The sequence below is a fragment of the Geotrypetes seraphini genome, chromosome 2 (genome assembly GCF_902459505.1).
Source record: "Geotrypetes seraphini chromosome 2, aGeoSer1.1, whole genome shotgun sequence".
In the NCBI taxonomy this organism is placed as follows: Eukaryota; Metazoa; Chordata; class Amphibia; order Gymnophiona; family Dermophiidae; genus Geotrypetes; species Geotrypetes seraphini.
Window position 1 is genome coordinate 432,343,549 of NC_047085.1, and position 27,834 is coordinate 432,371,382.

Here is a 27,834-nt window from a genome sequence, read left to right on the forward strand (position 1 = left end):
TCAAACCTGAACACTAGCCTTCTTTCACAAAGCTGATTACTGCAGTGGACCACAGTAATCGCACCGAAGCCCATTGGGAATTTAATGGGCTTTGATGCCATTGACATATGGCAGCTACTAGCGTGGCTTTGTAAAAGGAGGGGTAAGCTGAAGCTTTACCAGCATCCTGTACAGGAGCAATCATGACACCTTCTTATTGCTCATTATGCCCTTGCTAAGCAACTTAGAATCGTTCTAGCTTTAGCTAATGCCTTGTCACATTGTTTCACCTCCTTGAGATTCTCAGACCAATGTTGCCCCAAGATCTCTCCTCTCCTATCACATACAATTACTTTGGGGTTTTGTACCCCAAATGCATCACTGTACTTCTTCAAATTAAATGTTAACTGCTAAGCATCCAACCACATCTCCTAGCATCCAACCACCCCTCTGGGATGTGTACAAAATGATATAACACCAAACATGTAGCCATCTAAGAGTCTTTATAAATTTTATCATATGCAGCAAACATTGTGCCTATCTTGCAGGTGTAGACAATTACACCTGCTAATCATCTTTGCCTAGTTTATTCAACTCATATGTGCACAGATCTGTCACATGTGTTTGCAACTCGACCCAAACTCCAACCCTGTATATGCCTTCTGGCAAAGTACCTACAGGTCATGTAACATAAAATACCAAGTGGTATAAAAGTGTAAGAGGCCACTTATGAACATATGTAATTACATATGCACTAGAATACTTCATAAAAACACTTCTTTTATTGTGCATTTCCCCTTTCTCAGTTCAGGTTCAGGATGCTGTGTAGGGAACTCAATGGAAAACAGCTATGGTAAGGCATGTGTGACAGGGTAAAGTTCCTGTCCCAGGCCAGCAGAGGTAGCCTGAGCAGTTGAAAGAAAAGATAATCTGCATACCATCCTGCAAGGGCTGCTGAGAGCTGTCCATTCACCCTAAGGGAACAGTGGTGCTGAAAAGGACACGACCTAAGGAGAGAGAAGAGCACACCAAGAGCTCCTTGGGGAGATAGGTGACCCTTTGGAGGTAGAATGCTGGCTTTAGCCTAACTTCTGATTCGCTCAGTACTGGCTGGTGCAGAGAGGGAGCCAGTGAGATAGAGATGCTGTTCAGTACTGGCCAGTGCCTAATAGGGGGCTTGGTTCAGTAGAGGTGCTGTCCAATGCTAACAGGGAGCATGGGAATAAGAGACCCTGCTCTGTATTACCTACCTGGTAGATATCAGAGGGACTGGAGAGCTCTCAAGCTTAATGACCAGTAGAGGATCCAGAGAGAGAAAGCGCATCTGAGGGACCTGGAGAGTCCTCAGAAAGAGGGGACCTGAGAGACCCAGCAACCAGAGAGATCAATAGTAGCCCAGATATGAGTGTCTACCTGGTAGAGCTTGGAGGAACTGGAGAGACCTCAAGCTTGATGACCAGGGGATGAGCCAGTGAGAGGGAATCTGCGTGACCTGGAGAGTCCCCAGTGGAACACCTGAGGGTACTGGGGAAGTCCTTAGGAGTGACCAGTGACCACTGAGGGTCTGTATGAGATGACAGGGTACCAGGGAAGTTCGGGCTGACAGTGGCTGGTGGAGAGACCAGTGTGAAGAACTGATGAACTCATGTGAGAGACTGCTGAAATGGTTGTGAGAGATTGGTAGTGACCAGTTGAGGAATCCAAGGGTACCGGCTGGAGCCCAAGACGCTGGCAACCAGAGAGACCAGTGGTATTCAGGGCTGGTAGGGGATTCCGAGGCCAGCAACCAGATGGACAGTGGGGCCATGAAGAACTGGCTACCAGAATGTCCAGAGATGACCAGAGTGAGTGATTGGTGGCAACCAGATGGACCGGCAATGGCTGGAACTATCTTTGGTGGTCCAAGAGAACCAGAAAGATTGTTTGATAAAGAACAGAGGTGTTAGAATAATGCCTGGAAGACCAGAAGCACCTGGAGTGGAGAGGAGGTGAATGGGCAATGACTGCTGAGCTCATTCAAGGCATGTCTCAGTAGGGTGCAATCGAGGTGTGGGTAGGTGAATTGGGGGGAGATGGTATGGGGTTTGAGTAGTGACAAGTGCAGTTTTGTAAGAGTGTGGACTTATACTAGTGGTATGGACACTTATTTTTTATTTGAAAAATAGCTGTTTATTTCTGGGGATGTGGGATGGCAGGGAGTTTTTGTGTGTTAGAATTGTAGAATATGTGTCAGTGGTGGGGAAGAGCATGTGAAAGGTGTGGAGCACATATTTTCTCATGTTGGTATGAGCATCTTGGGCAGGCTCTTCCCTTGTACTACGCTCTGCCTTTTGGACTGATTCTATCACTCCTACCTGCCTGAACTCTTCCCTCCCTGCTACTCCTGCACTATTCTCCTTCCTTCCTCACCATCCTTCCCTCTTACACTTCCCAGTTGCCTTTCTCTCTCCTTGTGCACTCTTCTTCTCTTACTGCCCCCCCCCCCACCTCCATATAGCTCACCTTGATTTCACTGTTGCACACACCCCATTTGAGGTTGTCTGTGGTCTTCCTGTGCTAGAGTTATCTGAGCCCCTTCTGGCACTCTCCCTCATTCCTTACCACAGCACCAGAAGGAAATTGTCATTCTCAGCACTTTCCTGCACTGTTTCCCTCAACTTCATTCCTCTTCTGATGGTGAACCAGACTTCCCTGCCACCTGCAGCTTCTCCTACTGTTCAGCTGAAGCATGTTTCTTGTTCGGATGGTGGGTCCTGGACTTGCATCTTCACAATTTCCCCCTTGTTATGTATGCATCTGTTTGTATATGCGCATGTGCAAACAGACACATTCCAATAGAGAGAGAAATATTCCCGAAGGAAACTATTACAGAAGTGAAAGGAACCTAAGAAGGGCCAACATGAAAACAAAATATATGCAGGTCAGCTTCTTGCATAATTCTGAACTAAATATATTTTCTCCAGGAGTTTAATGTCTCCTTGCCTTTGTAAATTAAACAGAAAACCTAGAAAAACTGTGCAAACAAAAGGTTATGCAAGAAGCACTACAGGATTTCTCCTCAAAAGAGCCAACTTTAGAGTGCCTGAAAAATGCTGGACCACCAGAATAAATTCATGTAAACTGTTCTGAGCTCCCCTGGGAGAACGGTATAGATAATAGATAACTGAATAAATAAATAAGTCAAACTGCTTTTTTAAATTTTCTCTATGAAATGATGACCAAAAGATGTTCTGTCCCAAACTAGATATAGGGCTTCTGATTTCACATATAAACACTGATTAAACACCCCATACAAAAAATAGTTAAATAGGGATTTATTGGATAAACACTACTTCCTCCTCCAGTCAGTGCTCTCGCTGCTCCCTTGACTTGTGTATCCTCCACTCAGTTCTTGTGTCTTTTCTGTTGCTAACACACCTAAATGTACACGTCCAATTGCTCCGGAAAAGGTACGCAGCTATAGTACATGCTGTGGGACCCCACCCCAAACATTAATTGCACCACCTTTGCGGAGTCCCAGTGGTGCCCCTCACCCCTGCCACCTTTACCTCCATCAATGACAGATGTTTAGGCTGGGAGCAATAATTGCAGGCTTCATATTTCTACCTGATAATTGTATTTCTCTTCCTGGAAATGTTCCAGCTATCTTTCTGATGTAATCCGCTTAGAACTGCAAGGTTACAGGCGGAATATAAGCCAGTAATGTAATGTAATGATAGAGCTCTTGGTAAGGTGCTGCCCCATATAACACTGATTCTGTGTGTCCCCAGTCCAGAACTCCGGAATCAGCTGGAAAATTAAACCTAAATTTACAATTTATAAGCACCTAGGAACAGAAATCTCTAACTGCATAAGTAAATGCAACCTTGATTGGTCTTTTCTTTTCTTTTTTTATAGATCTTTATTAATTTTCAAAAACTATATAAATTATACATACATTCGTTACAAAATAAGCACTTAAATTCCATCAGTAACAAAGAAGATAATAAATATCCCTCCTCTCCCATCCAACAATTTGATCAAGAAATGAACCAAAAAATATATCCTCCCCCCCCCCCCCCCACCCACCCCGTCCTGGACATGCATAAAAATAAAGAAAAGATTTGAAAACCAAGAAACTATGTTGAATTAACCAAAGATGTCAACGGGCCCCAGATCAAATTAAATACTTTGCTATGCCCCAGTATATCTGCATTCATCTTTTCGTATTTGTACCTTAAACCTAAACTGGCCCACCAAAACGGAAAGTTGAGAAGATCGCAATTCTTCCAATTGCGGGTTATCAACTGCACACCTATCCCTGCCATGATCGGTCTTTTTCGCTTAAAACCCACTTGCACGGTATCAGGGCACCTTCAACTCTGGATCTGGCCGGAACTTACCAGAGGCTCCCCTGAAGCACATCGCGCTAGGCCAGCACTTATATCTAGGACCCTGGGCGAAGATCATTGAGCAGCATCCAGTACAATCCAGCAGGAGATACTGTACATTCATTCTCTCAGGCCAGCAGCCCTGCAATGAATCAATGACGAGAGATACCAGCTGGGGAGCCACGAGGCGGCACCGCTACCTTCCCAGGCTTCGCGTGGCTTTTGTTTGTTCTCGCTCTCCCCCTCGCCCCGCCCCCCGCAGCGTTCCCAGGACCCGCGCCCCTTCGCCGGCGCCCCGCCTCCTCCCCTCCCAGTCCCCGGGCCGCCCGTGGCAGCAACCGCGGCAGTAGCTGAAAGCGGCGGAGCCCGGGGCAGGAGCGCAGCGAGCCCGGCACCAGGCGTCCGCAGGTGCTCCAGTGAGACCGGACTGGATCGTACTGGGGGATTTTTCTTTTTTTCTTCTTCTAATGATTTCTTTGTTGTTCTGGGCTCTCTTGAAACCCCCCCGTTTCTCTTTTATTTACCTTATCAAATGGTCCACAGCGACATGTCCAAAACGCCATCTGCTTCGCAGGAGATCCAGATGGAGGTGCTGGAAAATCCCGGCGCTCAGGTAGGTGCTTCTTTCTTACACTTGTCCAGTCCTGGCTGGGGCTCCGGCTCCTGCACCCCCTCCTCCTACCTCTTCCCCCACCCTCGACTCTGGAGATGTCAAGTCACCAGAACTCCGACTTGAACATGATCGGCTGCAAGGTGCAACGTTAGACCTGTCTCCCGATGTCCAAACTTTGGGGGGGGGGGGGGGGGGGGGTTTGAAGTATTTTGTTTGACTCCTGGAAAAGTTGGTTCCCCTGCGTTGCGCTTTTAACCAGAGGCTCCACCATCGTGTGCATTTGAGAATCCCTGTAACAGAGTTTCTAACAGCAAGGTGTTCCAGTTAACGATAGACATCGTGAAACGGTGTTTAAAAGTCTCATCTAATAATAAGAAGTTATTGCTAATTTGAACTGGGGTTGCCATTCAACAGATCACTTACAATTTGGAAGAATTGGAATAGACTTAATGATTGTTTTTGGTGGAACTCTATATACCATATATATAAAATGGAAAGGACACTAGCTGTCCAAAAGGAAATTATAACACATTTCATGATGTGTGGAGGCCATTAATAAATTATTGTAAAGATTAAAAATATTCTTCCCTGTATAAAATTTTTAAGACATAAGGGGGGAAGGGGGTGGGTATTTTTGATTATAATTGAAACAAATTCATTTTCATAAATAAATAAGGGAGGGGGATTTATATTTTATATTATGATGATCAATTATAGGATTTCAAGTGTATTTGAATGCTTCATTGATAAATGTCAATATTGTACTTGATTTAAGATTTGAAATGAATAAAGATTTAAAAAAAAGTATTTTTTTTTTATTTTTTTTTTTGCGGAAACAAATTTTTCCGAAGGCTTCCTTTATTTGTGGGGGGTGTAGCTTATTTATACACCCCAGCACCCACTTGCACAGCCCTACAAATCTCAATTACACAAGGAAAACACATTGCATCTGTAAAGAATGAATAAAGACTTAAGCAACAGTACCTTCTTTATAAACCTGACATCTGCTTCATGTCTTGGGAAAAATAGACATTTTTTTTTTCGTGAGCTCCTAGATCCATCGGTACAAGGAAATTTTGAGTGCCACATAGTAATTTTAGCTGATTAGGGGGAAACAGTCAGAGTCTTAATCTGTAGTTGCTAGAAAAAAAATCTGTTGGTGGCCGCATTTGAGGAATGTTTCCTGGCCTGCTTTAAGATGTGCCACTCCACCACCTTAAATAATATTTTATTTTGGTTGAAAAGAAAACAGCTACATCTAATCATGTGCTTTTTCAACAGAAATCACTTTTTGCCGGTTGTTAGCAGGGCAGGATTAATTCGTCGAGGGCCCTAGGCACACAAGTACAGTGGGCCCCTTGACCCGCTCCACTCCACCCCATTTATTTACCCATTTTCTTATTTGCTTCTTTATTTCCACTTTATTTCTTTTTTTTTTAAATTCAAAACAAACAACAAAGATTACCATGCCAGTGCCAGTGTACAGTTTTTCTTCTATGCAACCTCCAGACATCTCTGAACAAATCTCCCCTTCCTTCCTAGAAGAGATCTTCAGCTGGCAGGGCTTTGGGAAGCCCACCAGTTTATATTTTGCATATGGGTAGGAGGCAAGGGGCAAGAAAATTTAGTGCCCGTCATTTTATTGGACTAATACATTTCTCACTTAGCTTTCAGAGGTTAAAACCTCTTTCTTCAGGTCAGTAAACTATACTACTGTTACAGTTTCCCTGTCCTGACCTGAAGAAAGGAGTTATGGTCTTTGAAGTAGTAAAAAAAAGTATTAAAATAGTCTAATAAACAGGATCACATTATTTCCATTTTCTATTAATAAACGATTATCAAACACAGCTACAATAATACTTTATCCTAAAGCAAAAAAAGAAATAAATAAAACAAATATAAATTTTTTTTTTACCTTTGTTATCTGGTTTCTGCTTTTATCATCTTCTCATCATTCTCTTCCTTCTATCCACTGTCTGCCCTCTCTCTGCCTCTTCCATATGGCATCTGCTCTCGGTCTATGCCTCTTCCAGAAATTGTCTTCTTTTCCCTTCCATCTCTTCCTCCCCCCCATTGGTGTGACATCCATCTTCTTCCCTTCCTTCCTCCAATGGTCTGGCATCACTCTCCTCTCCTTCCCTTCCCCCACATCCCCATGGTCTGGCATTTCACTCTCTCTCCTCTCCTTCCCCCACTTCCATCAGCATCTGCCCCTTTTCTTTCCTTCCAACCCAATTCCATCCAGTATCTTTCCTTATGTCTCTCTCCCCTTTCCCTCCTCCCCCCACTTCCAATCAGCATCTGCTCCCGTTCTCTCCCTCCACCACCCCTTCTATACCACCCTGGCCCCTTTCTCTCCCTCCACCACCCTTCTACTCTCTCCCTGCAAACTAACCAATGCTGTGAAGTAAGGTCCTGCGATGACTTCAGCTGCCGGCTCTGCTCAGGGAAGAATAAGTGACGTCAGAGGGGGTGGACCGGCAGATGTGGGGCGTTTGCAGCAAGGTCCTGTGATGACTGCGTCTGCCGTCCACCCCCCTCCAACATCACTTACTTCTTCCCCTGAGCAGAGCGGCAGACGCCAGTCATCGCAGGACCTTGCAGCAATCTCCCCCGCATCTGCTGGTTCACTCCCCTCTGATGTCACTTATTCCAGATGCGTTGCCGTTGATGCTGGGGGGGGGCTGTTGTTGATCTCCGCGGTTAGGGGGCCGGCATTGTCCATCTCCCAGTGAGGCCCATGGCCTAGCACTGCTGATCTTTCCACGGGGGCCCACGTTGCTGAAGAAACCCCCCCCAAAAAACCTGAGTCCTCTGTTTTCTTCAGCGGACCCCCCTGACAACTGTCTGAGCTGTCATATAGCCTTACTTTCCTGTTACTACCTGAGCCAATCAGAGCTCATGGCACTGACATAGAACATAGAAGCATGATGGCAGGTAAAGGCCAAATGGCTCATCTAGTCTGCCCATCCGCAGTAACCATTATCTCTTTCTCTCTCTAGAGAGATCCCATGTGCCTATCCCAGGCCCTTTTTGAATTCAGACACAGTCTCTGTCTCTACCACCTCTTCTGGGAGACTGTTCCATGCATCTACCTTTCTGTAAAAAAGTATTTCCTTAGATTACTCTGGAACTTATCACCTCTTAACTTCATCGTATGCCAGACATGGGCAACTCCGGTCCTCGAGGGCCGGAATCAATTGGGTTTTCAGGATTTACCCAATGTATTGAAAGCAGTGCATGCAACTAGATCTCATGCATATTCATTGGGGAAAACCCGATTGGATTCCGGCCCTTGAGGACCAGATAGTTGCCCATGTCTGTCCTATGCCCTCTCATTGCAGTTTCCTTTCAAATGAAAGAGATTCGACTCATGCGCGTTTACATTACGTAGGTAATTTAAACGTCTCTATCTTATCTCCCCTCTCCGGCCTTTCCTCCAAAGTATAAGATTGAGATCTTTAAGTCTGTCCCCATACGCCTTATGATGAAGACCACATACCATTTTAGTAGCCTTCCTCTGGACCGACTCCATTCCTTTTTATATCTTTTTGACGGTGCAGCCCTCCAGAATTGCACACAATATTCTAAGTGAGGTCTCACCAGAGTCTTATACAGGGGCATCAATACCTCCCTTTTTCCTACTGGGCCATACCTCTCCCTATGCAACCTAGCATCCTTCTAGCTTTCGCCGTCACCTTTTCAACTTGTTTGGCCACCTTAAAATCATTCATATACAATCACACCCAAGTCCTGCTCTTCCGTCATGCACATGAGTTCTTCACCCCCTAAACTGTACTATTCCCTCCGGTTTTTTTCAGTCCAAATGTATGACCTTGCATTTCTTAGCATCAAATTTTAGCTACCAAATTTCAGACCATTCTTCAAGCTTCGCCAGGTCTTTTTTTCATGTTATTCACACCATCTGGCGTGGCCCATTCTATTGCAGATTTTGGTATCATCCGTAAGGAGGCAAATCTTACCCGACAACCCTTCAGCAATATTGTTTATAAAAATGTTAAAAAGAGCAGGCCCAAGAATAGAACTTTGACACACCACCACTGGTAACATCCCTTTCCTCATTGGTAACATCCCTTTCCTCAGAGCGATCTCCATTGACATGAAAGTAAAGCTTTGACAACTCGGACCTTGACATTATAGTTTGAATAGGAAACAGTGTGTTTATAATATTAATGAGCTCCTTGTAATACATTAGCATAGGATTTTTGGTGGCTGCTAGGACGATCAGTAGCAGCCATGGAGAACCCTTTTGTGCTTCAGCAGGGACAGCTTTCCATGCCAGTAAGAGTGCTTTAATGACTCTTACTGCCACAGAAAGCTTTTGAGCATCAGCACCTCAGTTCTTACAAAACAATGGCTTGAAGGGTGGAGTAGCTCAGGAGTTTTTACAAAGGTATTGACCAGCTAAATCCCAGAAAGATGTAGGTCAGGCTAAACCACCTGTGCAGACAATGAAGTACTGGCTCGAATGATGCATCCCTGAATGCCATCTAAAATAGAGAAAAGTTATCAATCAAAAGAGCACATATACAAGGGGAGGGAAGAGAAGTGCTGCTGCTGCTGCCTGCACCCAATTGGGGAGGGGGGGGGGGAAGAAAAATACTGCAGCATCACCAATTTGGGGAGGGGGAGGGGAAGAGAAGTGCTGCAGCAGCACCCAATTGGGGAGGGGGAGGGGGATGAGAAGTGCTGTTGCAGCAGCACCCAATTGGGGAGAGAGAGGGGAGAAGAGACACCAAGACTATGGGAGGGAGGGAAAGGAAAGGAGCTACCTGACCATGGGGGGGGGGAGATGTCAGCGCATATGGGGGGAGGGGGAGGAGGGAGATGCCAGGACATGGGAGGAGAGAAGGGAAGGAGATAGAGATGCCAGACCATGGGGTGGAGTGGGAGGGAAGGAAGGAAGGAAAGAGAGAGAAGAGAGAGATGTACCAGTAGATCGCGAAGGCAATGTGAATCGATTGCGTTGCCTTTGCAATCTTTTTCTTCCTGCCTTCCCTGAGCCAGGCCAGCATCGTACAAGTGCCAGACTCACAAGACTTGACCTCTGACATTAATTCTGACTTCGGAGAGGTAGTTCTGGGCCAGCCAATCGTTGCCTGGCTGGCCTCCTGGAACTTCCTCTCCGATGTTAGAATTGACGTCAGAGGTGAAGTTTTTGAGTCCGGCACTTATACATGCCTGGCCTAGCTCAGGAAGCAGCAGGGAGAAATTGGCGTGGTGACTTAGGGGGTAGGGAAAGAATCGGGGAAGTGGAGAAATCGGCGCGATGGCTTGGGGGGACAGGGGGAGAGAGAAAGAAAGACAGGCAGGGGAGAGAGAGAGAGAAAGAAAGGCAGAAATAAAGAGGGGCAGGGGAGAGAGAAACAGGCAGTCAGGGGGAGAGAGAAAGAAAAGGGAAGTGGCAGAAAGAAAGAAATATTGGATTTACAGTCAGAAGAAGGAAGTGCAACCAGAGACTCATAAAATCACCAGACAAAAAGGTAGGAAAAATGATTTTATTTTCAATTTTAGTGATCAAAATGTGTCCGTTTTGAGAATTTATATCTGCTGTCTATATTTTGCACTTTGGCCCCCTTTTACTAAACCACAATAGTGGTTTTTAGCGCAGGGAGCCTATGAGCATCGAGAGCAGCGCAAGGCATTCAGCGCATCTCCCTGCGCTAAAAACGCTATTGTGGTTTAGTAAAAAGGGAGGGGGTTATTTGTCTATTTTTGTATAGTTGTTCCTGAAGTGACATTACATAAAGTCATCTGCCTTGACCTCTTTGAAAACCCACGGAATATAAATGATAATTAACATTTTCTCTGCGTACAGTGTGCTTTGTGTTTTTTTTAAAATTTTATTGTTGGTAAATCATTTTGACTTGGTCATTTTAAAAGTAGCTCGCAAGCCCAAAAAGTGTGGGCACTCCTGCTGTAGAGCCATTCTTGTATGACTGGATGAGCTATATTTATCTTTTTTTTTTTTTTTTAGTTGTTTAAATTCATGCAGAAATAAATGGCTAGATTGAACCTAATAACTTCATTAATGCATTTCCCTTTTTTAAACCTCCTATACCATTTGAAAGAGGGCAAATATCTAATTATTCCCTTCTAGCATTGATGCTTCTTAAATTTAGTAAAAATATTCTGGCACAAGTGTTAAACCTTAGAAAAGGATGTCATATTGAGCATTGGAAATAATAGTAATTAACTAATAAAAGTAGTACACATTTAGGGCTCCTTTTACTAAGTTGCGAAAATGGTTTTAGCATGTGCTTAGCGCGCGCAGAATTACCACGCGCGTTAGACGCTAATGCCAGCATTGAGCTGGTGTTAGTTTTCCCAAGTAGCGCGGGAGTTTGCGCGTGCTAAAAATGTTAGTGCACCTTAGTAAAAGAAGGTGTTAATATTCCCTACACCAAATTTCCCCATCCCGCTCCACCCGGCTACTTTTTCATGCCACCTGGCTGGAAAAAATTTCTGGGGAGAACACTGAAGATCTATATAGAAAAAGCAAATAAAATAACAATGTCCATATACTTCTAAACTTATATTTAACTGGGATCAGAACTTGCCCAGTAGGGGAGCACTCTGCCCTTGCAATTAAAATCGACCCAGTGATGAATAATAGCAGTCAAATTATCACTTGCTGCTGTAAACTGACTAATTTCAACAGTCTGTACAGTATATCCTTGCTGGAACAGGGCCACTAGAGGTCTGAAGATCTGTGGCAAGTCAAACAAAGAAATAGCTGCATGGAAAGGAATCCAGATGCTCTCTGTGGCAAGAGAAAATCGGCCTGAAATCTCAGTGCAGTTTCCTCGCAACTACATAGGGAATTGAACATTATATCCATGGCGGCCTGTGAAGAGGTGAGGCAGCACAACTTGGAGATCTTGCCACTGATATTAGAATGTTTCCAATAACCAGGGACAATGTAACAATGAGAGTCAGAAAAATAGCTAGACTGCAATTGAAGAGACTGACTCAAGTCAATTAAACCTCCAAAAAGAAGGACTCGTATGTACTCAAACTTAGCTCAGAGGCATGTAACTGATATTAGAATGGCTGTCAGATGGACTGAGCAGGGGTAGAGAGGAACAGAGCACCTAGAAGGTCCCAAATCACCTCTACACCTAAGTTGGCAGGTCAGGCTGACATAGCACAATCAGAATACACCTCAGTCAGACTAAGTACATAAGCAGTGTCCCTGGACAGACCTAAAGTTAATCAAGCCAAGTATCTGGTTTTTAACATTGGTCAGTCCAGGTCACAAGTGCTTGCCATGATCCCAAAGAAGTAAAACAGATTTTATTCTGCTTATCCCAGGAATAAGCAGTAGGCTTTCACAAGTTCATCTAAATAATGATTTATAGATTTTTCTTTTAGGAATTTGTCCAAACCTTTTTTAAAATCCTACTACATTCACTGCTTTTGCCACATTATCTAACAGCGAATTCCAGAGCTTAATCACACCTTGACTGGTTCCCAATTCTAGATCATTTATAAATATATATTAAAAAAATCATCAGTCCAAGCGCAGATCCCTAAGGAATCTCATTTAAAAAAAAAAAAGTCATGAAAATGATGGGAAGCGAGCTAAACAACTTAGATGTATTCAGGAGGAAAACCCTCCGAATCCTTTCAAGGAGGAAACCCTCCTCTAACTAGAAATGGCAGGTTGACTTCAAAAGCATAAAAACCTCCATTATAGACTAAGCAAAGTCATTGGAACATTGTAAACTTACCAGTGACCTTAGTAAATCGTTGAAACAGTTTGATAACTAAACTTATCTTTAAGTGTGCAAGGCAGCACAGGCTCCCAGCCCCAATGACGATGGTCAGCATTTTGCCTCGCGGGGAGTAAGAAAGACAGAGCATGTCATAGGCACTCAAATCCGTGCCCAGAAGCCATCCATTCAAAGATGCCGCGCATCTTTAGCAAACACCCTTAATGTGGCCATACCCTCCCATGTCATGTCCTCCTTCTCCCAGTTGTATGCTGAAAAATTTACATGCACATCTTTACAGAATAACTCCTAAGACCAGTCACTTACCTATCTAACCATAGTTGAGCCCTTTTTTTTGTTTTTAATGGGCACAGAAGCACAATATCTGCCCCATTAAAAAAGAGAAAAATGCACCCCCTCCCAGATGATGACAGCCCTCTCCAGTGCCCCCCCTCGACAAACCAGCACCAGGAACTGAGCCCCCACCCATGGCAGTAAAAACAGCAGGAGTGATAGAAACATAGAAACTGACGACAGAAAAGGGCCACGGTCCATCTAGTCTGCCCTAGAGGTCTGCACGGGAACGGGGATCGCGGGGATCCCGCGGGTCCGCGGGGATCCCGCGGGTTCCCCCCCTGGCCCCACGGGACTCCCACGGGGACGCCCCCCTGGCCCACGGGGACTCCCACGGGGATGCCCCCCTGACCCACGGGACTCCCACGGGGACGCCCCCTTGCCCACGGGACTCCCACGGGGATGAAAACAACCTACCTAAATTCTGGCGATGCAAGCATGCAGCTTACAAGTCTGGCGTCGCGTCGGGAAATAGCCATGTTGAGCAGTGAGCTCAGCACGTACACAGATGAAAGCCTTGCTTGCTGATTGGTCCGGTGGCCCCGCCCCCACCGTGCCGCCGGACCAATCAGCAAGCAAGGCTTTCATCTGTGTACGTGCTGAGCTCACTGCTCAGCATGGCTATTTCCCGACGCGGGCATTAGGCTGTTTTTTGTCATTTCGGGTGGGGGATGGCAGCGGCAGCAGCAGCCTGAAAAAGAAATCATCACTGGCCGGGTTCGGTGTCATGCTCCGGAGCCTTCTACAGCCTTCCTATCTCCCTCTCCCTTCTTACCTGCGGCTCTCTTCGGCAACTCAGCAGCAGCTTCTGACGTCGGGGCCTACCCTCTGCGAGTCCCGCTTGTTTCAACTTCCTTTTTCCACAAAGGTGGGACTCGTAGAGGGAAGGCCTCGATGTCGGCAGCTTGTCTTGATCACCGCTGCTGACGAGTTGCTGAAGAGAGCCGCGGAGCAGGGGGGTGTTGCCAGGTGCAGGTAGAAGGGAGAGGGCCAGATGCAGGACTCGTGGGTGAGGGAGGAGAAGAGAGAGGGGAGAGAAACAAAAGGAAATATTTCATATTGGGCTGGGCCGGAGTGGAGAGAGGGTGGAAAGATTCTGGCTACAGGGTGCATTAACAAAGGAAAAGGGGGGGAAAGCTGAAAATGGAGATAGTGACACAAAGAAGAGAAAGGGTAAGCAGGACCTTCTGAATAAGGATAGAGATACAGAGGGGACATGAAGAGGAGGTGAAATAGAGACATAGAAGTAATGCTGAAAAAGTGTGTGTGTGGGGGGGGGAGATAAAGACATTGAAAGGGCAAATGGTGAATATGGGGTAAAGACAAGGACAGAGACAAATGAAGATTCTGAAAAAGTGGTGAGATACGGATTATAGGTGAGATGGACACAAAGAAGGGTGATGCTGGAAAATAGGTGGAATGGTAATTCTGACAGACACAGAAGGGAAATGCTGGATCAAGGAAGAGATGGGGCTCAGGCTGGATGGAATGAGGAGAAATGCCTTGTTGGCCCGGAACTTCCTCTCCTACGTCAGAATTGACGTCAGGGAGCGGAATGCTGGTTAGCGCAACGCTTCTGCAGGGAAAGCTTGGGACGGCGGTGGCTTAGGGGCTATTCCTCCGCATGGCTGTGGCAGCAAAACCGAGTGGCTTGGGGGAGGGCACGGAGAAAGAAAGAAAGGGGGCAGACAGAGAGACAGAAAGAAGGGGGAACAGGGAGACAGAAAGAAAAAGTTGGGGGAGAGAATGAGGTCTGGAGGAGAGTAAACATCCAGGAGGCTGAAAGAAAGGAAGAAAGATTGGATGCACAGTCAGAAGAAGAAAGTGCAACCAGAGACTCATGAAATCACCAAAACAGCAAAGGTAGGAAAAATGATTTTATTTTCAATTTAGTGATCAAAATGTTGTCTGTTTTGAGAATTTATATCTGCTGTCTATATTTTGCACTATGGCTCCCTTTTACTAAACCGCAATATTGTTTTTTAGCGCAGGGAGCCTATGAGCATTGAGAGCAGCGCGAGGCATTCAGCGTAACTCCCTGTGCTAAAACCTACTATTGTGGTTTAGTAAAAAGGGAGGGGGTGTATTTGTCTATTTTTGTATTTTGTTACCGAGGTGACATTGCATAGAGTCATCTGCCTTGGGAAATGTATATGGCCAGATATCTTTATTTTGTGTTCAAAAGAAAAGGAATGCATTTCTGGTTTTATTTCTACAGTGTTGAAGTACTTGTTGGCCCTTGCTGTGGACTGGTGGGGATCCCCAAGCACCGCCAGCAGAGGACCTCCTCTAGAGATGGTCAGAACTCCCCTCCACCAAGCGCAGCAGTCGCTGGCAGCATCCATGAGCCACTGAGGTGCCAGCATCTGTGACTCAGGGACGCTACTGCTGCCTGCCAAGCTTGGCAAAGGGACCCCAGGCCAACTGCAAAGGAAGTCCTCAGCTGACAGTTTGTGGGTTCTCATCAGCTGAGTATTTATATTTTATATTTACATTAGAGGTTCTGGTAGAAACCCATTTACAAAGTATGTATTCTTCCCAATTAATATTTCCAAATTAATAGTCTCTTTGCTTATTTGTAAATGGGTCTCTACCAGAGCCTTTAATTCAGTAGCATAATTAAATAAAATAACTATTTCTGAAGTTTATAGGGAAGGATGGTGACGGAGGGGATTCCCTCGCGGGGTACGGGTGGGGACGGAGGGGATTCCTCGCGGGGACGGGTGGGGACGGAGGGGATTCCCTCGCTGGGGACGGGTGGGGACGGAGGGATTCCTCACGGGGACGGGTGGGGAGGGAGGGATTCCTCACGGGGACGGGTGGGGATTGGTGGGATTTTGGCGGGGACGGGCGGGGACGGGTGGGATTTCTGCTCCCCGCGCAAACTCTCTAGTCTGCCCACACTAATGACCCACCCCTACCTTCCTCTATGAAGAGAACCCACGTGCCAATCCCATTTTGTCTTAAAATCTGGCACGCTGCTGGCCTCAATTACCTGTAGGGGAAGATTGTTTCAGCGATCAACCACCCTTTCGGTGAAGAAATATTTTCTGGTATCTCCATGAAATTTCCCATTCCTGAGTTTCAATGGATGCCCTCTTGTTGCCGTGGGACCCTTGAGAAAGAAGATATCTTCCTCCACTTTGATACGGCCCGTGACATATTTGAATGTCTTCTATCATGTCTCCCCTCTCTCTGCATTCCTCGTAGTAAGTATAGCTGCAGTTTATCCAACCGTTCCTCATACGGGAGATCCCTGAGTAGAGGTCTGCACGGGAACGGGGATCGCGGGGATCCCGCGGGTTCCCCCCCTGGCCCACGGGACTCCCACGGGGACGCCTCCTGGCCCACGGGACTCCCACGGGGATGCCCCCCTGACCCACGGGACTCCCACGGGGACGCCCCCTTGCCCACGGGACTCCCACGGGGATGAAAACAACCTACCTAAATTCTGGCGATGCAAGCATGCAGCTTACAAGTCTGCGCGTCGCGTCGGGAATAGCCATGTTGAGCAGTGAGCTCAGCACGTACACAGATGAAAGCCTTGCTTGCTGATTGGTCCGGTGGCCCCCGCCCCACCGTGCCGCCGGACCAATCAGCAAGCAAGGCTTTCATCTGTGTACGTGCTGAGCTCACTGCCTCAGCATGGCTATTTCCCGACGCGGGGCATTAGGCTGTTTTTTGTCATTTCGGGTGGGGGATGGCAGCAGCAGCAGCAGCCTGAAAAAGAAATCATCCTGGCCGGGTTCGGTGTCATGCTCCGGAGCTTCTACAGCCTTCCTATCTCCCTCTCCTTCTACCTGCGGCTCTCTTCGGCAACTCAGCAGCAGCTTCTGACGTCGGGGCCTACCCTCTGCGAGTCCCGCTTGTTTCAACTTCCTTTTTTCCACAAAGGTGGGACTCGTAGAGGGAAGGCCTCGATGTCGGCAGCTTGTCTTGATCACCGCTGCTGACGAGTTGCTGAAGAGAGCCGCGGAGCAGGGGGGTGTTGCCAGGTGCAGGTAGAAGGGAGAGGGCCAGATGCAGGACTCGTGGGTGAGGGAGGAGAAGAGAGAGGGGAGAGAAACAAAAGGAAATATTTCATACTGGGCTGGGCTGGAGTGGAGAGAGGGTGGAAAGATTCTGGCTACAGGGTGCATTAACAAAGAAAAGGGGGGAAAGCTAAAAATGGAGATAGTGACACAAAGAAGAGAAAGGGTAAGCAGGACCTTCTGAATAAGGATAGAGATACAGAGGGGACATGAAGAGGAGGTGAAATAGAGACATAGAAGTAATGCTGAAAAAGTGTGTGTGTGTGGGGGGGGGAGATAAAGACATTGAAAGGGCAAATGGTGAATATGGGGTAAAGACAAGGACAGAGACAAATGAAGATTCTGAAAAAGTGGTGAGATACGGATATAGGTGAGATGGACACAAAGAAGGGTGATGCTGGAAAATAGGTGGGAATGGTAATTCTGACAGACACAGAAGGGAAATGCTGGATCAAGGAGAGATGGGGCTCAGGCTGGATTGGAATGAGGAGAAATGCCTTGTTGGCCCGGAACTTCCTCTCCTACGTCAGAATTGACGTCAGGGAGCGGTAATGCTGGTCAGCGCGACGCTTCTGCAGGGAAAGCTTGGGACGGCGGTGGCTTAGGGGCTATTCTCCGATGGCTGTGGCAGCAAAACGAGTGGCTTGGGGGAGGGCACGGAGAAAGAAAGAAAGGGGGCAGACAGAGAGACAGAAAGAAGGGGGAACAGGGAGACAGAAAGAAAAAGTTGGGGGAGAGAATGAGGTCTGGAGGAGAGGAAACATACAGGAGGCTGAAAGAAAGGAAGAAAGATTGGATGCACAGTCAGAAGAAGAAAGTGCAACCAGAGACTCATGAAATCACCAAACAGCAAAGGTAGGAAAAATGATTTTATTTTCAATTTAGTGATCAAAATGTGTCTGTTTTGAGAATTTATATCTGCTGTCTATATTTTGCACTATGGCTCCCTTTTTACTAAACCGCAATATTGTTTTTTAGCGCAGGGAGCCTATGAGCATTGAGAGCAGCGCGAGGCATTCAGCGTAACTCCCTGTGCTAAAACCTACTATTGTGGTTTAGTAAAAAGGGAGGGGATGTATTTGTCTATTTTTGTATTTTGTTACCGAGGTGACATTGCATAGAGTCATCTGCCTTGGGAAATGTATATGGCAGATATCTTTATTTTGTGTTCAAAAGAAAAGGAAATGCATTTCTGGTTTTATTTCTACAGTGTTGAAGTACTTGTTGGCCCTTGCTGTGACTGGTGGGGATCCCCAAGCACCGCCAGCAGAGGACCTCCTCTAGAGATGGTCAGAACTCCCCTCCACCAAGCGCAGCAGTCGCTGGCAGCATCCATGAGCCACTGAGGTGCCAGCATCTGTGACTCAGGGACGCTACTGCTGCCTGCCAAGCTTGGCAAAAGGGACCCCAGGCCAACTGCAAAGGAAAGTCCTCAGCTGACAGTTTGTGGGTTCTCATCAGCTGAGTATTTATATTTTATATTTTACATTAGAGGTTCTGGTAGAAACCCAATTTACAAAGTATGTATTCTTCCCAATTAATATTTCCAAATTAATAGTCTCTTTGCTTATTTGTAAATGGGTCTCTACCAGAGCCTTTAATTCAGTAGCATAATTAAATAAAATAACTATTTCTGAAGTTTATAGGGAAGGATGGTGACGGAGGGGATTCCTCGCGGGGACGGGTGGGGACGGAGGGGATTCCTCGCGGGGACGGGTGGGGACGGAGGGGATTCCTCGCGGGGACGGGTGGGGACGGAGGGATTCCTCACGGGGTCGGGTGGGGACGGAGGGATTCCTCACGGGGACGGGTGGGGATGGGTGGGATTTTGGCGGGGACGGGTGGGGACGGGTGGGATTTCTGTCCCCGCGCAACTCTCTATCCCTGAGTCCCGAGACCATCCGGGTGACCATACGCTGAACCGATTCAACTCTCAGCACATCTTTGTGGTAATGTGGCCTCCAGAATTGTACACAGTATTCCAGATGTGGTCTCACCATGGATCTGTACAATGGCATTATGATCTTGGGCTTACGGCTGACAAAACTTCTACGGATACAACCGATGATTTGTCTAGCCTTGGACGAAGCTTTCTCCATTTGGTTGGCCGTCTTCATGTCTTCACTAATGATTACCCCTCCTGCTATTGTGACCCCCCATGAAAAAAAATGGCAGAAGGGATGTCCACTCTCTCCTGCCATGCTGACCATCTCCAATGGCAGCAGCAAAATGGCAGGAGGGATGCCCACTTACTCCTGCCACTGAAGGCCCATTCCTGAGCCAGGTGATCCCCCACCAAACCATCCCCTACCCTCCCTCTTCCTTCTCTCCCCCCCCCCAAAAAAAGGCAGGAGGGATTCTCCTCAACCCCCCATACATTTTTTCAAAGATGGAAGCAGGAGGGAACCATGATGCCTCTGCCTTCAAGTCCCGCCAATCCAAATGTTTGGCAGGAGAGATGCCCACTCATTGGTGCATCATGTGATGCATGGGGAGGGGCCCAAGGCCCCTGATTGGTTCAAATGCCTAAGCCCCTCCCTCCCCAAATGTGGCCCAAACCTATGTGGCACCTGTGCAAAGCATGGGGAGGAGCCTAAGATATCTCAAATGCCTTAGGCCCCTCCCTATGCATCACATGGGATTAAGAGGGAGGATCCTGAGATCCTGATTGGCTCAGACACCTAAGGCCCCACCCTGGGCTCCTCCTTCTATATTGTGATGCTTGGGGAGGGGCCTTATGCATCTGAGCCAATCATGGCCTTGTCCCCTCCCTGTGCATCACATGATGCACCTAGGAGGGAAGATCCACCAATTTGGATTGGTGGGCCTTGAAGGTGGAGGGACCATGCATCCCTTCTGTTTCCATCTTTGATAAAAGGTTCAGGAGGGGGGTTGGGGGAAGCATCCTGTGACAAGAGGGAGTGAGCATTCTTCCTACCTTTTTCGGGGGGGGGGGAAGGGGAGGGTAGGAGATGGTTCGGGGGCACCTAGTGCAGGAGTGGGCCTTCAGTGGCAGGAGGGAGTAGGCATCCCTCCTGCCCTTTCGCTGTTGCAGGGGGAGGTGGTTGGCATGACAGGAAGTAGCAGGCACTCCTCCTACTGTTTCGCTGCTGTAGGGGCATGGTCGGCATGGCAGGAGGGAATGGGCATCCCGCCTACCATTTTTTTCTTGCATGGGGGCATGGAAGTAGAGAATGGGCATCCATTCTGCCAATTTTCACTAGTGCGGTGCAGGGGGATTCCTGATGCCACATTCATTGGGGTTCATCGGGGAGAGCAGTCATCGGGGGGGGGGGGTTCCTTTTTTTCCCTGCCTCTGTGCATGTGTGAGAGTTGCTCTCAAAGTGATGAATCGTACAGGAGAGTCGGGGATTACGAAATGATTTGCATGCAAACTTTTTTAGTGCATGAATAGCTCTTTTTAAATCGGCCAAAATTCGGATCAGAGCAGACCCACAAGGTCTTACCAATCCTCTTTAGTGCATCTGGACCTGAGTTCACTCCACAGTGAAGGATAGATTCTCAAAATCTGCATTAAAAACCGATGGGCCACTATCACAGCCATTATTGTAGTGATTTTTAAATAGTAAGTTATTCTCCAAAGAATGCTCATGCAAATGAGGTTGGCAGAAAGTAGTGAAGATTCGCTAAATCTGCATGTCGCCATTGTTGGTGATAGCGATGAGCACATGTGCAGAATAAATGCAACCCCCCAAACTCCCCCCCCAAATAAAACCAAATTGAGCCACAGAAATTAAGCAAACCCCCCCAACAACTCCCCCCTCCCCAGCAGCAAGAGAGATGGTCATTCCCACCACCAAGCAACAACCCCCCCAAACTCCACTCGACTACGGGAGAGATGCCTACTCCCCTCCTGCTGACAAGCAACTCCCCACCCGACACTCCCCTGGCAGCAGGAGAGATGTCCCACCGCACCCCCCCCCCCCGGGCCTCCAACAATCCCCCTGCCCCTCCCCCTTTACCTTATTTATGATGGCTGACTGGAAGGATGCCTACTTTCTCAGGCTAGCAGGCCCACCTCTTCAATATGGTGGGCCTTCCACTCCCCAGTGCATCCATAGGAAGGGCCTTAAACCTCTCCCCAGTGCATCCCTCCGACCAGCCATTGTAAGTAAGGTAAGGTAAGGGTGGAGGAGAGGGGGTTATCGAAGGCATGGGAGGGTTGGTCGGGCGTGGCTGCGTGCCAGTGGGAGTGAGTAGACATCTCTCCCACTGCCGAGGGCGTGGTGGTGTGTATGTTGCTTGGTGGCGGGAGGGTAGTGGGCATCTCTCCCACTGTGAGGGGGGGGGATCGGTTATCAGTGTTAGATGATTGTGCGATGAGACTGGAGCGAAGTGGGCATCTCTCCTGCCAAACTTCAATTTGTTTTTAAAATTTTAATTTGTGGGGAGGGGGGGTGGGGGGTTAACAGTGTCGGGTGATTGGGCAGTGCAGCCGGAGAGAGTGGGCATCTCTCCTGCCAATCTTCAATTTGTTTATTATTATTTTAATTTGCATGTGGGAGGGGGAGTCTGAGCTGTCAAACCTTACTTTCCTGCCAGTGCCTGAGCCAATCAGCATTCAGGCACTGATCAGAAAGTAAGGCAACGACAGCTCAGACCTGCCGATAAATTTTGGTTGCAAATGTGGTACAACGAGGTTAGAGAATTACTTGATGATTATAGAGAATGACCTTGTTGTACTACATTTGCATGACAGTATTGGAGACTGCTACCAGCTGGAACATTAAAGGAAGATTTTAGTTTTGAGAATCTGCCCTTGAGTCTTCCTCCTCTGCCCCCTGTGGTGTGAGCCTGGCCCAAACCTATGTGGCACTGGTCTGAAACTTGGTTCTCTTGGGCTCCCCCTCTGGTCATTTCTGCAAAATCTCTGCATTTTCTAAATACAGGGCATTGCTTCTTCTTTCTGAGCAAAATTCTATGTGAGGCTGCTTTTCTGCCTGGGAGTGCATTTACTCTCACTATAAATTATCTCATCCTGCTAGGGTTCATGATCTGGGGCAGAACTATTAGGTTAGGCAGCCAAATCTATCAGCGTGTGTGAGCTGGGTTTTTGGTGAGCTTTTCTCATCTAGAACTTGTTTTCATTTGGTTTTTTAAAGGGGACCAAGGCAGGCGTGGATGTCTGGTTGGTCACAACACATAGACTTGCTTGCTTTTTATCTTCTCTGGAAGGTGAAACAGATGTAGAATACAGTAATTGCAAACTTTTATGATGTGTTACTTAATCCTCTGGTTGCTTAGCTTCAGCTCCTGAGTAGAAGTGCTGATTAGCACGCTGAAAGCAAATGAGGTTGATGCAATGTGTTTGCCAGAAATGATGAAAAAAATATTAAAATATATATATATTTATATATTTATATATATATATATATATATATAATAAAACAGCTACATACACACACCAGAAAGTTAGAAGAGAGTTCAAGGATACAGCAGCTGTAATACACATTAGGGAATATTCAGGGTTTTAATTCATTTTTTAATTGTATTTTTGCATCTAAAATACATGTAAAAAAACCATTGTGGATGTCAGACAGTGGAAGTAACTGATGTCCGAAAAGATTTCTTTTTTTCTTCAGTTTCAAAGTTTGGTATTTCCATAAACATGAAAATACTTTTAGATTTGGATGTGTGGACTATGGAGGAGAGTGTGGCGTACTGGTTAAAGCTATGGCCTCAGCACCCTGAGGTTGTGGGTCCAAACCCCATGCTTCTCCCTGTGACCCTGGGCAAGTCACTTAATCCTCTACTGTTCCAGGCACATTAGATAGATTGTGAGTCCATCAGGACAGATAGGGGAAATGCTTGAAAAGTACCTTTATGTAAACCGCTTTGAATATGGTTGTAAAACTATAAAAAGGTAGTATACCAGTCCCAATCCCTTTAACTGATCCCTGGAAACCAATCAGATATGTTGGGTCAACTTGACAGGAAAAGAAACATTTGACATTCAAGCTCCTTTTTTGGAAATGGGTTGAAAAAAGTTCTATTCCTCCCTCTCCTGTAACTAAAAAAATCAAATGTGATCAAGTCAGCACGGTTTCTGTAAAGGATGATTGTGCCAAACTAATCTATTGCATTTCTTTGAGGGGATAAGCAACATTTGGACCAAGGTAACCCCATAGACATAGCTATATCTGGATTTCCAAAAAGCCTTTGACAAGGTACCCCCATGAGCACCTGCTGAAGAAACTGTGGAGCCATGGGGTGGAAGGGGACGTCCACAGATGGCTCCAAAATTGGCTGGTGGATAGGAAGCAGAGGGTAGGAGTAAAAGGACACTACTCTGACTGGAAAGGGGTCACGAGTGGTGTCCCGCAGGGGTCAGTGCTGGGGACCCCTGCTGTTCAATATATTCATTAATGATCTGGAAACGGGGACAAAGTGCGAAGTTATCAAGTTCGCGGGATGATACAAAACTCTCCAGCAGGGTCAGAACTTTTGAGGAATGCAAAGAACTGCAGAGCGACCTGAACAAAACTGTGTGTAGTGGGCAAAAAGATGGCAGATGAGCTTTCAATGTGGAGAAATGTAAGGTCTTGCACATAGGGAATGGGAACCCCATGTACAGCTATATGATGGGAGGGAGGGTGCTGGGAAAAGGCAGTCTAGATAAAGACCTGGGGTATTGGTGGATACAACAATGAAGCTAGCAGCGCAATGTGCAGCGGCCTCAAAGAAAGCAAACAGAATGTTGGGCATTATCAAAAAGATATCACTACCAGAACAAAGGAAGTTATCCTGCATTGTATCGAGCAATGGTGCGCCCCACTTCTGGAATACTGCGTCCAATACTGGTCACCGTTACCCTTAAGAAAGACATGGTGATACTTGAGAGGGTCCAGAGGAGAGCAACTAGGATGATAAAAGGAATGGAGAACCTTTCATTATGCCATAAGGTTTATACAAACTGGGGCTCTTTACCCTGGAAAAGCGGAGAGACTGAGAGGAGACATGATACAGACTTATAAAATCATGAAAGGCATAGAGAAGGGGCAGATTATTCAGAGGAGAGGGGCAGATTCTTCAGACTAGCAGGGGACAACAAAAACAAGAGGTCATTCAGAAAAACTGAGAGGGGACAGATTCAAACGAATGCAAGGAAGTTCTTCTTCACTCAGAGGGTGGTGGGCACCTGGAACGCGCTTCCAAATGAGGTAATAGGACAGAGTACAATACTGGGGTTCAAAAAGGGACTGGATGACTTCCTGGAAGCGAAGGGGATTGCAGGGTACAGATAGAGGGTTACTCTACAGGACATTAAGCAAAAGCGTATGAGAGTTTTAGGGTATGAGCACTATCAGGTCATGGACCTGAGGGGGCCGCCCATGTGAGCGGACTGCCGGGCATGATTGGACCTCTGGTCTGACCCGACAGGGGCAATACTTATGTTCTTATGACATTTGTATCTACCTTATTAACATCTGTGCAGCTCATAGAAACATGAGCAATGATAGCATCTAGGAAGAAAATAGTTGGAAGTAATTTGTTCATTGTAAATTAATGCAGTTGGATTATAATAAAATATTTTAATTTATTACATCCATCTTATGGTCATTCATATCATGATACATCTATGTTGGTGACCTTGAGGTGTGCACTTTTATGTAACCCACTGTTTGAGATTCCTGGCCGGTTTTCCAGGAACCCTGCACATAAACCACTTTAAAAGGTACAACAAAGATATGCTTTTAACTTTTATATCTCTTGTCTAGTGCAGCAGCCTGTACACTTTTGGCAGTTATCCATATCAGATTCAGTCCAGCCTCAGCTTTTGGTCAATTTCCCCAGTTCTCTCAGGTTTAAAGTACCATAAGTCTGGTTCCTACTTTGCTTGTTAAATAGTCCAAATAGAAGAACATTTAGGATAAAGAAATCCCTTTCTCCAACAACAGTCTTAACTCACTTCAACTCAGCTTGCACACCCCAAATACAGGTCAGTCACCTTTAAACAAGCTGGTTCAGTTTACAGAGTCTTGAATTGAAGCTCACCTCTTTAGTGCTTTCCTGGATGGGTTCTTGGCTAGCCTTCTCACTCAGTCCTCCCCAGGGCTTGAATGCAGCCACAGCTAGGTAAGGTTTCTCTCCTTTGGGATCCTCTCAGTCTAGGACCTCTGCCTAATGATTCTCCTCTGTGGCAGATAAACACCTCCCTGCTGAACCCCGCCCCCCGGACTCAGCAGGGTTACCTTGTTAAGGTAAATCAGCACTGACCTATAAAACCCAATGCGTCTGGGACAAGTGGTTCGACTCAGTCTTGGGCTGGTAGCCCCTGCTGTATGGAGGTGGAATGGTAGCATTAGTGGAAGATAACCCCTTACTCTTTCATACCTACATATAAGCGTGTTTGGGGAAGGAATTTGGGTTGAACTTGGATAGAGTTGCAAAGTATGTGTGTTTATAAAATATACATGTGTATGTTGACAATAATACATTTCTGTCTACTCTTGAGAAGGTGTAAATGTATGTGGCTGCATTTATAATGCAGAAAAGACAAGGAAAAGAGCCCCATAGGAGAACAATCTAGAGCAAATAAGTGAGGTTAGGAAATGTACACATCGACCCGGGATAGGTTAAATTAGATAATATTTATTGAAATAGCAATATAACAGTCTTTATCATAGATTCACCGTGTGCCATGGATCCAACATGGTCCGTGTTTTGGCATGGAAGTCTGCCTCAAGAGTACAATCTACATCCAATAGATGGTGCTCTCATATCATCAAGAATAACTGTAACACATGAACCGGGATAAATTTGGTAGCTCAAAAGTAAATCCCTCCAATTGTATGGACAGCCGTGCATGCTCTGTTAGATGTTTTTGTGGCTGCATTTAACCATGATTGTGGCTGGTTTTGTGTGCCTTATGGGTCCTTACAAAATATCTCCATAGAAGGCACTTGACCTTCCAACCATGATATCCTCTTATAAATCTATTTTCAAGGGGGTAATTTGATAAGGAGCTACCCAGTTTTGGTTGGCAAGAATGCACATGGATGCTGAGTTTGCATTATGCCATCAACAAGTCATTTACATATATGCAAGTAATTGAGTAGTGTCCAAGTTAGTTGTATTCTGTAAGTACGCAGCAGTGGTGCATACTTTGCATGTGGGCGTTCACGAATATATAGACTAGGAAATCATCTACAGACCCTTTTACCAAACAGCAGTAAAAAAAAGTGGCCTTAGCGCTTCCTTATGTGAGTTATTCCCTTGCGTTAAAATGGCCAATTTTTCTATTTTTTTTGTATTACTGGCCATATGCTAATTTTCCCATTAGTGCAGGGCCATTAGCACGAGCCCCCTACAACCACCCATTATGTAAGCGGTAAGGGCTCATCCCCTAAGCGTGCATTAATAGGTCAGCATGTAACAATGTAGCTGCGCTAACTGATTAGAGCAGAACATGCTCACTTTCCGCCCCCAGACCTGCCCCAGCACTAAAAAATATATGTAATTTTTTAGTATGTGTGTACATGGTGAAATTACTACGGGATATCTCAGTGCATCCTGTGGTAAGCCATGTGGAAGAGCCTTTTTTTTTTTTTTTTTCTGTGTTAAGTATGTGCCAGTGCTTACCATAGATTAGTAAAAGAACCCCTTAATTTGCTTGCAGTCTTTTGCAATCTAAGCCTTAAATATAGGCGTATTTTCAGCTGCCTGCTTTTTTTTTTTTGTAGAATATGTTTCAAATAGACACTTTCCAAATGCCTAAATCTAGGCACCGGTTTAAAGAATTACACTCCTAGTGCTTTGTTCAAAATAGACTCAGAATGAGAGCAAATCTATGGAAAGAATCTTCCTTAAATCAGGCTTTTGGAATGATAGAATGAACGTTTCAGATTGCATAAATTGAAGATCAAGCATTATTTTGCTTTCCATGATTTCTCTCTCCCTTATGCTGGGTCTCATTTGATGCACAATGCACTTTCCTCTTTCAAAAAAATAATAGAGTCTTGCATAATAGGGTTGGTATCCTTGGAAGCAGTAGAATTTAAACATAAGAGTGTTGTATGTTTTTCGTCTATGGCAACATAGCCTTTTGTAGGAGAACATGACACATCTAACTAATAACAAGGTGGATGGTTGAAGAGCACAGTGAGATCTGATCGTTAGCAGGTTTGCATTGTGGCATCTGAAAGCAAATATGATGAAAAAAAAAATCTGGTCTGGAAGCAAACTGTCACAAGATGTGGACATTGTTTTTCAGTGCTATGTATATTTTACGTTTGATCGGGGGCGGGGGGCTTTTATTTTCTTTAATTATGCAAAAACCACTGTATGTGTATGCATTCATCACTTATTTGTAGGTTACTACACTGGGTATGGCTGTTGCTAATGTAAATAGTGTCTCTTTCCTGGACAGAGCTTGACTGTTTCAGTAAAAGGCATTATGGGTACCCTGTAGCTGGATTTTGATGAGATGCATTTATTTGTGAATTCATGTATGGGGTTTATTTGGGATATACAAATATTGATTGGCATAGAGACTTCTATATGAACTGTTGCCTCAGTGAATGAAAATAGGATGAAGCAAGGTTGTATAGGGTACTTCTGCCATAGGAGGCACTGACCATGCAATTTAAAATAATTATAGAGATCCCTAATGAGTAGGTTAGATAAAAATACAGTACAAAATTAAATCTCTCTAGAAAGTCTACTTGGAAGGAAACTTCATAGAATAGACATAATTCAGGTCATTACAACTCATATGAATTCTATGCAAC

At 45.9% G+C, this 27,834-nt stretch overlaps 1 protein-coding gene across 3 annotated transcripts in view; it reads left to right on the top strand.

Annotated features, from left to right (window-relative positions):
- The first annotated feature begins 4,720 nt into the window (after window positions 1-4,720).
- The window catches only part of CACNB2 (calcium voltage-gated channel auxiliary subunit beta 2), a 508,378-nt gene continuing 485,264 nt past the window's right edge, over window positions 4,721-27,834 (top strand). The window contains exon 1 of one of the 3 annotated variants that reach the window (XM_033931292.1): window positions 4,721-4,962. In XM_033931292.1, the coding sequence (XP_033787183.1) occupies window positions 4,882-4,962 (81 nt within the window). In that variant the 5' untranslated portion in view covers window positions 4,721-4,881. The remainder of the gene's footprint in view (window positions 4,963-27,834) is intronic. The other 2 variants (XM_033931290.1, XM_033931294.1) reach the window with 2 other exon arrangements.